Genomic DNA, 13675 nt, shown 5'->3' with positions numbered 1-13675 from the left:
AGCATTTTTCAGTACGTTTTTGCCTTTAAGAACAGCAATCACCTTTAGAAAGAAGCTGCATGAAAGCAATAAATGTATTTTGGGTCAGATAAGTGCTCCACGTCCATTTTTATTTTGGCCTTTACATGAGTTGACAGGCACTTGATGCACCATATGCCATTTTTTCCCAAAGAAAGCATGTAGATACAATCAGTAAAAAATATTATTAATCTCCATTACTTCTTAAAGTAGCTTCAGATTACAAGAGAGCCATATTGTTGGATTCTTTTCAGGATCTATCTAATTTTCAGTACTCTTTCTGTGAAAATTGAAGTAGACAATGTATGGACAAAGAGGAAACTTTGACCTTGTCAAGTCCCACTTTCAAGCTAGCACTGTAACATCCCAGATACTAAGTTACCTATTCTTTTTTGATATATAACCCCTAAAAATTTATACCTAAAATGTTGATTTTTTTTATTTTCTATTCCTATAACCTCAACATCACTAATTTAAATATAGATTACTACGCAAGCCAGACATCACTTTTCAGTTTCTTTAGAATATTTGTTTAAGCAAGTCACCCTCACCTCAGTAATGTCTTGAATCTGATCTATCATGTTTATATGTCTATAATTGATCAACAGTTATAAAAATCTATAGTAACTAAGTCAAAAATAAGTTAGTTAAATAATTTTTAAGGTATTCTAGCACTTCAATGTATTCATCCTCTGAGTGTAGTCAATAACAATATGCTGAGCAGTTCTGAACCTCTATGATCACAGACCAAAAGACAACACTCAAAATTCATCTGCCATTTTTAACCTCCCTCCTTACAGCTGTGTATACTGAACCCAATTCTGTTCAGACCAATCAAACTGCATAGGATTAGGCTATAGCCAGAAAAGGTACTGCAATTTCCTGATGAAAGCTGCCGAAGTGTTCTCATGGGAGACACCTGACATACATTTTGAAACATCCTCCTTTCTAGGGCCTATGCTTCATACCATCCGAGCACTCTGGAAAGCTCATCCTTCTGCAGCTGATAACTTACAGTAATCTGTGCTTTTCTATTACTTGGTGTGCTTTTATATCTGAGCCTTGGATGGGCACAAGCTACACAGTACATATCTGAGAAAACATGTATCAAATATAAACACACTTGAAAACAGAAATTTAAATATAAGGATGCAAACAGTCACTGTCACTTACATCACTTATTAATTCACTGCATTTTCGGGCCAGTTCCATATTTCTGTCCTCAATAACAGGCTTGGGGAAGACCTGTAAGAGAAAGGTAATCATTTCAGGTTTATCATCCTGAAGAGCAACAACAGAAGGAAATGAGCACTTTTTAAAGCTATTGTGGTTTAACTCACCATTTCTTCTTCTTCCCCATTCTCAATTTCATCCTCCTTGTGATCCTGAATAACAGACACTTGCATTTTAATATTTTGCAGGAAGGAAACAACAATGAAAACTCTAAAAAGGTTCAGTGCTGCAAGAAACAGCTCAGACCCTCCAGCACGCCTGGATTTGTGTCCTCTACTGCACTTAACCCTACCACAACTCCTTCCTTATTTAGGCAGCACTTGACAGTCTTTATCTGAACAACTCAGTGTGAGTGAACTCAAAAGCATTGCAGATGGCCTTGCTAGCTATCAGTCACAGCAGAGTTAGTGCTTTCTTACTGATAAAATATAATTAAATGACCTATCCCCCTCAACTATTTTTAAAATTACTATGAACACAATTAAAATTCTGTGAAACAGTCAATTGGTAACATAAGCAATTCAGTAAAATTAACAGGATTAAAAGGGGAACCTTGAGTCTAAGTTTACAAGAAAACTACCCAGCTCTAAAATTCAAGGCATTAATGACTCCAAAACCAGTTATCCAAAACTCTGTTGGCCCCATAGTAGTTTTCTCGGTTAAAAAAGCACTCTATTCTCATTTTCCAGTAGATATAACTGCTAGTATATTTTTCAGAACTACTTCTTTTCCACAAAGCTTATAAAATTTATTTAATACTTTCCATATCATGTCAGCTACCTGTGCATACATAGATACAGACAAGTCTGTATTACTTACAAGTATACATGGCTATGTATTCACACAGACATGTATGTTCCATCACTGTTACCAACTGTCATGGTCCGTACTCTTGAAACCAACTTATTTTAAGTACAAAGTTACTGACTCCAGCTGCAATGAAACTGAAAGATATCCTTAAGTTGGTTGATGCAGTGCCAGTTATTCTGTAAAATAAGCAAGGAGGTATTACAGGACCAGTTGAAGCAAACAGCATTTTACAATCATTTTTCTTTCCAAACTGTAGCTTGTATATTCCTTATTTTGTAGAGGTCATGATTTTGAACTTCATCTAGCAGAGTCATTCACCACTACACAGCTTTGCAATCAGGCAAACATACAAGAAATGTGTGCTCTTAAAAAAAAAACTTCAAAGAATTTTAAGTGCTTGTGCCCAAACACAATATCCTGAGAGCTTATTTAAAAACACACATTTCCATAGAAAAAGAAACATTTCAAAGATAAGAAAAAACACAACATTTGACCTAATTAAGGTTTGAAAATATGAAAAAAATTTTTAAGAACAAAGGCACAAACTGCTTTCAGCCTAAACCAAGAGACAGTATTCTTTATACATTAATGGTGTAGAAAGATTCGAGACTTTCCATTTCACTCTCAAATATAAGCTCTTGAAGTTCAGGTTTGGATGGGCATTGCTGAAGTTTAGGTTTAAATCTAGAAGTCTGGTTTGTATAGTTCAGAATTACCTGTGATTTATGCTTAATGCTTTTGGAGTTCAGGGTGTTTCATCCTGGTGAAAACAAATGGTTTAGTCTTACAAGATACGTGTTGACAGTAATAGGCTGCTTTTGAAGATTATGGCCACAGCAACCTAAACAACTGAGTCACACATGATTTCAAGAACCACAGGCTAAGGAGACAGAGTGCCTACAAAAGTCCCAGACAGAAATGCAGCACTAAAGCTTCACTTTGGGATTTTTGGTATGGTATTGCAAATACTAGATTCTTTTAGTGCAGATCATCTCCCTTTGCTTCCTACATTTAATAATTTTTTTAAGTGAAGACACTGAAAAATATTTAAGAGAGTAGACAAAACTATTAGTAGCTGCAAAGCTTGCTGAATATGGAGAAATCTTTTGCTATTTTTTGCACCAGAAAGCAAACATGGCCAAAATGACAATGTCAAAACTGCTCATGTTTTGGGGGAAAAGGAGGTGTTCAGCTTTTTAACATGCTTACATTTTATCTGGTGGGATTTCAGCAGCAGGACATACCAAAATTCTTATATTAATTCTGGTTTTCCTGCAATGGTTCCTTTACAATAAAAATTTGCAAGATTACTTTTGGTTAGCCCTGAAGTGATCAGGCAGTTTGCCTACATGATCACTATAAGTCCCTTTCAACTGAAATATTCCATTCCATTCCACTATCTTTAACTACTTTGGTCCAATGTATTTTTTCTAATTTTTGCATGATCTGGATCAGGCATAACTGAGCATTCAAATACTCTAAGTCCCATGTAGTTTCCGTAATACAAGGATTTCAAGACAGCTGCTATAATTTCATTATATATATAAATATAATCATACGAAAGAAAGATTTAAAACTATGCACAAAGGGAAAACTATCACAGAATCAACTAACCTTAAAAAAATTACTCAAAATTCCACTTTTCACGTAACAGATGTAGTAAGATACTACAGGACAGAGAAATCTGTCTCACTTTTTTTGCTCTCCTCAAAACACTAAAAATCTCCAAACTGACAATTCTGAATCATTTTCCACTATATATAATGGAATAATCCATAGCCTTTGTTGTGTCATGAAACAGCACAGATTAAACAAAATCCAATTGTACAGAATTTTAAGACAAGACTGTAATGGAGTGCTAAGCTGTGTACACACAACATTTAAATGCACACAAGGCATGGCAACATTAGAGTATCTTATTGCATTACAGACAGATTAACATGCATACAAAGACGAAAAATGGCTTCCTCAGGGAAGTACCCAACTTGAACTCATTCATACTTTGTAAGGAAATGCTGCACAGCTCCACAATTGTACTTCCACACACCCTGCATGGACATTCACATCTCAGTTCAAAATTAGCCTTAATAATGAGGTTATTTTGTTGAGCAAGATGCAACAATATCACAATAAGTCTACATACAAAATAACTGTAACAGAAGCACAGTACTTGCAATTCACAACCTTGACTGCATATGAACCTTTGATAAGGGAAGACAAGTGTTCTCAAAGCAAACTATTTGGCTGATCCTACAAAAGGAGACATTTCAACTCCCAACACTTGGGGCCGTCATTAGGTTGTGTCGATGCACTATTTTTTGACACAGAACATTACTCAAGTACTTTGTTTAAACACATATCTGCTGAAGAGGTGGAAGGGGAACAAACTGGGGCATAAATGAGCCTGAGTCTCCATGAGTATGAGTTGACCCAGCATGTGAATGGTTCAGGCACACAGCTGGGCAGCTTTCCTGCTTTGATCATACACAGCTGAGTCCACATCTGGCCAAAGCCCCACCATGTTCTTGTCCCTTTATCAATCTTTCAAGAAATACATTTGGGAGTTGTTAGCCCAGCAAGTTAAAAGGCTTCATCTCATTTTGGCCCTGATACACATAACATAGCAGTGATTCTCAGCTCTGTCCCTGAATAAACAATACCACTGGACTTTTTTGGCATAATCCCTAAAAGCCTTCTGAGATATGCAATGTCCACATGTATTGCTGAGCTGAAAGAACTTCACAGAACAGAAGAACCTTTGCTTGTCCTAGTAAAGATACCAGAAACATCACTATCTCAAATCTATTTAATGTAGGGTTCCTCATGGGGTACTTGAACATAGGTTGCAAATTAAAGACTAGGGTATTTCAGCTGAAAGTCTGCACAGCACTGTCCTGAGAGGTATACACATGTTATGAATATACTCTTTTCAATTATGGACTCAAAACCTAGTAAGAGCAAATGTAGAGTTTTAGTGCTTTTCCTGTTTCCAGTGAGTTAAAAATCAACCCACAGATATCCCTGAAATTAAAATGTTATTTTCTGCTCTTATTGAACTCACACACACATCACTGAAGTAAGTACAATTAATTTAACACAACACAGACGGTGGTGTCTTTTCAAAAAACACACAAGGCATTTGTAAGTGATGAGACTCAATTACTTCTCATTTCTAGAAATATCTGTCTGACTGGAAGTTCCTAGCAGCCCTGCATGAGAAAGTTCATAGTCAGGCTTTCAACACCACAATCACAAACAGAAAAAGCAAGGAATCCCAGCGTGCCAGCTTTAACCTCCCTGAACAAGAAACACCAATTCACATTAACTAAAGAAATTCAAGATATGAGTCTCTTTAGAGAAAAAACTTTTTCATGAATTTGTCAGATCATTAACACTGCATTTATCAACAACACTTCAAAACCTGCAAATATCTCATGGTTCTAAGCTAGGATTTTCATTCAATGAAAATTATTTTATTTAAGGTTCTGGTGAAGCAGAGAGTGGCAATGATATTTTTAAAGATAAATACAAATAAGACATTAGAAAACTGACTTTTGAATCCCAGAAAATCTAACGAATTTTCAATGCCTAACAAATACATAAACACAGACATTTTTTGCAAACATACATTCTCAGAGACATTGTCTAGCCCAACTGGATTTTGATGACAGAGCATTTCAGATGTCTGTATGGTACGCAGCTAGTTTCACAGAATAATACCCAGTCTAACCTAGATACCAGAAGCAGTGTAGCCTGAGCTCATTATCCTGTGAAATTAATCCATTTAGAAGTGAGAGTATTTATCAGGGCAGAAGACTGTGCCATGTGGATGTGAACAGGAACAATACACTGAAATAAATCAGCATAAAGCTTTTCACACACTAATGTATTCTAAAACACCACCAAATCCTCCACTTCATTTTTCTGCCAATATTTATAATTGCCTAAATGTTTACACAATAGTTTTTAAGCCTTAAAAATGGTACTTCCTAGATGGGATACACAGTTCCAGCTATTTTTTTCCTAATTTTTCATTTGTCAAGAAATTGAATCCTCAACAGTGTAGGAATTTGATGTTTCCACCCCCTCAATATTTTCCGATTAGCCAGAAGCCTGAAAAATGTATCCCTCCTACAGCTGTCTTCACAAGCTGATGCATCAGGAGCTGAGATGCCATGTTTGACTTCATTGCAACTGTTTAATCCACTCCACCTGACACAGCTGAGGCATTTTCCTTTCTTGTCCAGTGTCATAAAGCCCCTTTCCCCTTACCCAAGTGTTCAGATAGGCTGGCAGTCCCCCAGAGTTAACAACTGGAGCACAGCAGCTGAGGCTCTTCAGCACTCCCATCTCTTGCTAGTACACTACAATAAATAGTTACGATTTTTTTATTTATTACCTACAAAACGAGCCCTGGAGCTACATCTGTATGCCAAGTGGCCAAGAGATGTGCATGCTAGTCCCCTGCAACCAGTGGACAGCAACACACATCTAAGCTATGCCTCTGCTCTGACTCTTGTGGCTCAGATTTCATAAGGCTCTTCTACAGAAGGTGGCTAGAAAATTAAATTATCATCTGCCTGGGTTACTGTGTGAGGTATCCATAAAAGCAAAGTCACATTCAGCAAAAAGGGGAGTTATGAGGAAATTATGGCTTTTCTCTTAGACTCCTTAAATGCAGAAAAGTTTGGATAATACTTCAAAGTTTTCCATTTACAACATTTTCATTTTATCCAAAACTAGATCCTATGGAAGAAAGAGCCAGGAAAATATAATAAGAGTTTTGAAATATTACTTTTCTATAAAACACAGCTAAAATCATCAGTGATTGCAAGTAAAAGGTATGAAGTCAGTAATAAACAAGTTTCATTTTGCCTCAATAAATCCTAAAAAGCTAAAGATATTTCCTTTTCCCTTTGAGTGACCATATATTCATATACAGCTTACTCAAATAATAGAAAGATGTATTTGTCTTATGTGTTTGCTTGCCAGGAATTTTTCTTGTGGAATTACTTTGAATTTAACTGCCTGAACTAAGGTAAACTCCTAGAGCAGGAAGAGAAAATTGGACATTTCCTACAAATTTAATTTTCAGCCTATGACCCTCATCTAATGAATGCACTTTTTTCTAGAAACCAAAGCCATGGTGGTTTAATTTTACTTGTATTTAATTGAGTTTTTTCTTCTTCATATTTCTGCCCTTGTATTTTAATAGTACTTATACTGTAAGTCAGTGGAGCAAACAATACCAATATCGCTAAGTAACGCACACCTTTAAAAATACCTTTAAAACTGTACTGTTCCAGAACATTCCATGTGTACTCTGATCCTCAGGTAAGTTAAATTTGCATCAAATTGCTACAGACAGCTAACTGTAAAATGAAAAACTGCATTATTCATTGACAGTTATTTAAAAAAATAGCTTTTCAATTTCAGAATAGTCTTCAGAAAGCTACCCAAAACACAAAAGACGAAACTAAACAGGCCAGGATAAGGAAAGAAGTTGAATTAACACATTTGAAATCACAAAAGTCACTTGTACATTGATGAAAAATTTATTGCAGTAACTTCAATTTTTTTATCAAGACAAATAATTTCAAGTCATAAATAATCAATGGAAGGTATATCTTGCAGTACCTTCAGAAGCCAAAAGACAAAATTAAACCTTTACTTATGTAAAACACACAACACTCTTATTATGCTTAAAATTTCTGGTTGTTAAATCTCATTTGGAGAAAAAAAAACAGTTTAAATTTTTTCCTATGTTGTGAATTTTGCCCATTGTAAGATTTTAATAAGAAAACAAGTTACACATACTTTGTGTCCAGAAGTGTTTAAATCTGAACTGTCACAGTCAAGCCTCTCTCTTTGCTACTGTTGCATGCATGATAGGTTGAGGCAAGGATACACAAGAGCTGTGCTATGAACTTAGAACGTATTCGAAAAAAAGAAGCACATAATGTATAAAATGCATATTCAGGAAAGATCCATAACTTTAAAGACAGAGAGTTTATAATGACTGATGGATAGTTCATTCTCCCCCAAAAAGGTACAAACAGTCTACTTGAATAGAGTAAATATTAAAAAGTTTTTATAATATGCTACAATAGATTTGGAAATAGAGCTGTTAATAACACTGTATTAAAAAGAAGCTTTCAACAAAGAACCCCATGCTAAGGGCTCTCTGGACAGTCTAATCCTGTAATTGTGTTCATGGCTGTAATTGAGGAGAGCAACTTACAAGTTCTTAAGCACTGACTATGGTGTTGAAGAAAATACACTAAAAATACAGCAGCTAACAACAATAAGTCACAGAAATGTTAGATCCTTCTGCACACTCTGTTTAACAATGATATACATAAGTTTCCTTGACAACAGTGAGAAGATGATAAAAACATCTTCTTCCACCATCCAGTGAAAAATACTTTTCTGCTCATATCATTGATTAAGTGGCAAGTACCTGATTTAGAAATGTCGACTTGCATTTAGTAGCATATTTTATATTCAAAGAAATGCAGATCATCTTTTTCAAGGATTTAATTGAATACCTGAAGCAGAGGAAAATTATTCATTAGCAGATTTTTTTAGTCTTTTAAAACAAGTTACATCAAACTTTACCTTTTACTTTAGTCATGGTCCATCGTTTACCTCCAAAACTTCAACTTAAAAATTTTTTACCCTCAGGGAAATTTCTTTTGCATGGATCAAACAAAAGCTGTTCTAGCACTTTCCAAATAAACAGTGAGGATTTTAGCAGACTAATGTATTATTTTTAAATTGGCTTAATTTTGCTCCATCATTCACAGAAAAAAATAAGAAAAAGCACATAAAGCACTTATACTTCACCAGTTATACTTTATCAGTTACTTAATTTACATTCACATTAACGTACCATCTTACTCCAAGCCTGAATTGTCTCTTCAAAATATTAGTTGATACAAAACAGGCATTTCTTACTTCCATTTACTTTTTAGTCATTCCTGGGAGCTGGTTACTCTTGAAAACAAGGAATGACAACAGTGGAAATGAAATGTGCAGTTATCTCAATACTTCTCTTAGAGCAGTCCTAGAGAATGTAACTCAAACAAACAGGCTGTAAACTAAGCTTCGTGTACCCAAACAAGATAAAGAATGAACGTTACAGTTTTTGGTGATGAAATGCAATGACGCTGTGCCTGCTCAAGAACTGAGGTCATGATGATGAAGACGTGGAGGGACCAAAAAATGGACTTCCTATAAGGGTGTGACTATGTAAAGCAAATAAAGAATATGTATTAAGCAAGCAAGACTATCTAATGAATATGTAAACAATATGTGTAATAAAAAGCCCTGTCTGTCTGTCATTTGGCATGTTTGTTTAGTGGAGCTATCCTCTGAATGTCCAGCATGCTGAATAAAGAATGCCCTTTTTAACACCTACAAATTGGTGTTAAGAAGTTTGTTTCTGCCACTTTTCGGTATCAATTCTGGGTGAGCACAGTTCTCCATCTATTAAGAACTACCATAATATATATTAAAATGTCAGTTCTTATATTTTACTATAGGAAAAAGTAGCTCCTACAAATCAGTAATAAAAAATTAGCCCTACAGTGCTCTTTGTCTAACACAGTATATCTACATTACCACTGAAAAAAGTACACTGAATTATAGTTCTTCAAATCAAAGAAGGCTAATGCCTGCACTACATTAAACACCACAGTAGGCACCTCTTGAATTGAGAAAGGCAAAGAAAATAATATAGCAATGTTTTGTACACCAAATTATCCAGAAATATCATCTTCAGGTATGATCACTTGTTGCTGTTAATAGCATTAAAGAATAGTAAATACTTTTTAGTCATACAGCTTTTTGTGGGTAAGATTTAAAGATTTTATAAATACAGGGTTAAAGCCTTTGATTGAGAACAGAGACACAGAGCAAGCCAAGTCCTCTCCCTGTCCTCAGGCACTTGAGGCCTAGATGGAGTCAGGCTTAAGTAAGTGCAGCCATGGGCAGTGAGTAAGCCTGACCAAAAAAAGTGCTCATGATTGCCCTGCTGATTCACAGCCAATTGACAGTCACGGTACAGACAGAGGTTTGGGAGATGCAGCAGACTTGATCTGGAGAGCAAGTTGGCTTAAGTCTCCTTTGAACATCTGGAATTTTGTAAAAAGATAAATAACTCCTCTACAGGACTGGTCCTTGCTATATGCCTGAAGATATACGATAATCCTATCAGTCTGTTTTACAAGGTGGAGAAAAGTAAAGCAGCATCTCCACAGTAAGAAAGGAAGCCTGCAATGCATCAAGATTTCTTGACTCTCAGCCCTACGGTTTTAATGCTGGTATCACTGAGCTTCTCAACAGGATTTTTCCTGGCTCTTTTTCAGTGATATTTCTGTTAAGTCATTTCCACCATAAACTAACTCTTAACTTATAATACTCTATTTACAGCATTGAAGATTTTTTTTCCCTAGAACACCTTGTTGTTAAAGAAATTTTAGTGTTAATATAGCCTAAAGAAATAAGAAAGGAACAAGTGAAAGGAGATCAGAACACAGAGCAGTTCTCTCATTTAGGATATTATACTAAACTACAATTGGTAATCAATTGGGCTAATGTGCAGGATAGAGGTAGAATAACAGTGTAGTTACTTGTTACACAAATTAATTTCAATGTCTGTTCAACCAGGAGTAAATATTCAGCATGAAACAAGCAAGATAATGTCTCTGAAATATTGAATATTGAAAGAGAGAGAAAATACCATCTTCCTTCCTGGCCATCTGATGTCTAAATTAAAGTTATATTTAGATGGTTTTATGTTGAATTCAAAAGAATAGGTGATATTAAAAAGTTTATTTCAAGTATAGTTGGGTACATTTCTATTTAAATTGCATTTTTGTAAATATTTATTCTTTTTTTTCATACATAAACCATCACCAGAGAATTATTTTGTGTTAGGGCCTAAGGCCTAGCTTTGAAGAGCTTTTAGTCTTTTTATCTCTTTGATGATCTCATGGGAAGTCTAAGCCTGCCTTTCAGCACAAAAACCTCCAAAGCCTGAGGCTGCCTCTGGAAGAATTATATTTGCCTTAAGGTCTGTGGTAAATGTATTTTGGCAGCTTTACAGCTAAAGAACTTTCTCAATCTCATCAGAAAAGTGTATGCAATAATGATAATCTGTAATACAAAACTGCAAACCCCAGGGACGGGAAGTGCCTAATCTTACATACATGGACGCTGTTCTACAGTCCCAAATGGAACTACACATTTCACTTCCTTTTAACAATTTTAAACCATCTCTTTGCAAGATGAAGATGCAGCTATAATATGCTCTGCGTAGACATTCAAAATATGTCAGACTCAGCTTCCCCAAGCTTATATTTAAATCCTAGGATATTAACATCCAGTACAGCACAGTATTTGACTAATGCTATCCATAGGGGTTTCTTAAGATGTTGGAACTTTCTACAGCTAAAAATCAAATTGAGGTAAAAAATGAGTATCGGAGCACAAGTCATGTTAATCTCATGTTGGCTCCAAGGCTAATAATGAGTTTAATCTTATTGTTTCACCATCATTAAACACACAAACAGCCTTTGGAGCAGCAGCCAGAACCGAGACACCCAGTCCTTAGTGCGTGATAACCACAGAACTCAGACAGAGAGCCCTGCTCCCTCATGAGACCCTTCTCTGGCACATGAAAGCAGATAAGTGGATTTTGTTCATATATATAAAACTAGATGAATTTGCATATTGTCAAATTTAATCAGTTTTGTTACATAAAATTTGGTTGCTTCTACTTCCTGCTCAAGGCTTTCAGTCTTTGCTGCTTTGCTTTTATTTGAAAAGCATCAAATTTTTGTTATTTGTTTCTTCTGGTGTAAAATGACTTCCAGACAATGCAAGAATATGGACTCCTCATAGATTTTCTGTCCATTAGAACTTACAATTCATTCTGCTGGAGTCCAAAATTAATGATTTTCTTTAATTCACTACTATTCTCTTCTATTCTAGAAGTGTTTAAAAATAAACATGCTCTATGTTCTAAAAAATCCAACAACAGTTTTCTTCTCATGTAGATAGCCATTATCTTTCCATCAACAACGACAACACAACTAATAGGTAAGGCTCTGGTTCTACCAAACCAGAATTATGTTTAACACCAAATATATGCAAAATTCTCTCCCATATGCAATTCTCACGTATGAAAATGGTAGAATCCACAAACAGTAGAAAATATTACAGAGGCTCAGCACTCACCATATAAGTATTCCCATGCATTGAAAATAGCATAATTGACATCTGCATCATTGTGTTTGAAGAAACAATAGCCTAGTTGCTTTCTGTTCTGCAAGATCTGTATTTCAGTCAAAGAAGGAATATTTCCTTCTATAATGCATGATAATATTAAAATTAGTTCAGTACAAATTCTTTACTCTGTTTAACACCACCTGACCTCTTTTACAGACTATGCTGAATTCAAGTTTACTTTTTCAATAATTCATTATAAAATATTATCTATGTAGCACAATTTTCGTTATTAACATGTTAATTTCATGTAAGCCCTGAAACAACTCGGATCACAACAACCTGGAGAACACAAGACCAGAAATCTGTTTAATACGAGTTAGTGAACTTATCTAAGGCACTGGTAGAAGAAATGGCTGAAATCACTATCACCCTAATTGTTATTACCAGAACACCTCAAGATGGGACCTTTTCAGGCATGCTGTAAAAGAGAGATAAAGTAGCTGATATGTGTTGATTACTTATGTAATAAATATAGGTATTCCAGAGTTTTAAAATGGGTTTGTTTGGAGCTAGGGAAAGCTCGGGGGAAAAAGGCTAAAGTTAACTGAACTTTAAAATCAATTAGGCATAAATGGAAGCTGAGATCGTTAGGTAAATTTTGGTCTAGAAATAAAATCCAGGTTTCCTTCTTTTACAAGATGTGTTATCCACAGTACAGTTAAGTTTATTGCACTCTGAATTGCAGATGGTACTCTGCCAAAAGCAGTAAAGGTACTCACTGGTATGGAAAAAATCTATTCCTATATTGTCCATTCCTCTATAACCTGTTACATATTAAAATATGCATTATTTGTTTTAATTCAAATCTAAGCAGAGAAAGGTTTTTGTCTTTCCTCATTATGAAAGATAATATGTAGTGTTTGAGCCATATTAGGCCAAATATTATCTGCCAGTATTTAAGATTCATAAAGGTGGCCAAGAAGGCCAATGGGATCCTGTCCTGTATCAAAAATAGCGTGGCCAGCAGGACCAGGGCAGTGATCCTTCCCCTGTACTCTGCGTTGGTGAGGCCACACCTTGAGTACTGTGTTCAGTTCTGGGCCCCTCAGTTCAGAAAGGATATTGAGGTGCTGGAGCGAGTCCAAAGAAGAGCAATAAGGCTGGTGAAGGGACTGGAGCACTTCACTATGGGGAGAGGCTGAGGGAGCTGGGGTTGTTTAGCCTGGAGAAGAGGAGGCTCAGAGGTGACCTCATCACTGTCTATAACTACCTGAAGGGAAGTTATAGCCAGGTGGGGGCTGGTCTCTTCTCCCAGGCACTCAGCAATAGGACAAGGGGGCACAGGCTTAAGCTCTGCCAGGGGAAATTTAAGTTGGATATC

The 13675-nt window shown here is 35.8% G+C and overlaps 1 protein-coding gene and 1 long non-coding RNA gene across 5 annotated transcripts in view; both read right to left on the bottom strand.

Annotated features, from left to right (window-relative positions):
• The window catches only part of NEBL (nebulette), a 257377-nt gene that overhangs the window by 91354 nt on the left and 152348 nt on the right, over positions 1 to 13675 (bottom strand). The window contains exons 1-2 of one of the 4 annotated variants that reach the window (XM_071560198.1): positions 1359 to 1424; positions 1192 to 1263 (exon numbers count right to left, since the gene is read on the bottom strand). The exons of the other annotated variants lie outside the window; for them this stretch is intronic. Of the exons in view, the coding sequence (XP_071416299.1) occupies positions 1192 to 1263; positions 1359 to 1424 (138 nt within the window). Of the gene's footprint in view, positions 1 to 1191; positions 1264 to 1358; positions 1425 to 13675 lie in introns of those variants that run through there. 4 annotated transcript variants of the gene reach the window in all.
• Positions 12317 to 13675, bottom strand: part of LOC139674073 (uncharacterized) — a 32695-nt gene continuing 31336 nt past the window's right edge. Inside the window, exon 3 of the long non-coding RNA XR_011698267.1 lies at positions 12317 to 12400. This is a non-coding gene — a long non-coding RNA (uncharacterized lncRNA). The remainder of the gene's footprint in view (positions 12401 to 13675) is intronic.

This window comes from Pithys albifrons, chromosome 7, assembly GCF_047495875.1.
Source record: "Pithys albifrons albifrons isolate INPA30051 chromosome 7, PitAlb_v1, whole genome shotgun sequence".
In the NCBI taxonomy this organism is placed as follows: Eukaryota; Metazoa; Chordata; class Aves; order Passeriformes; family Thamnophilidae; genus Pithys; species Pithys albifrons.
Note: the sequence above shows the minus strand (reverse complement) of the source record. Positions and strands in the feature narration are given on the sequence as shown.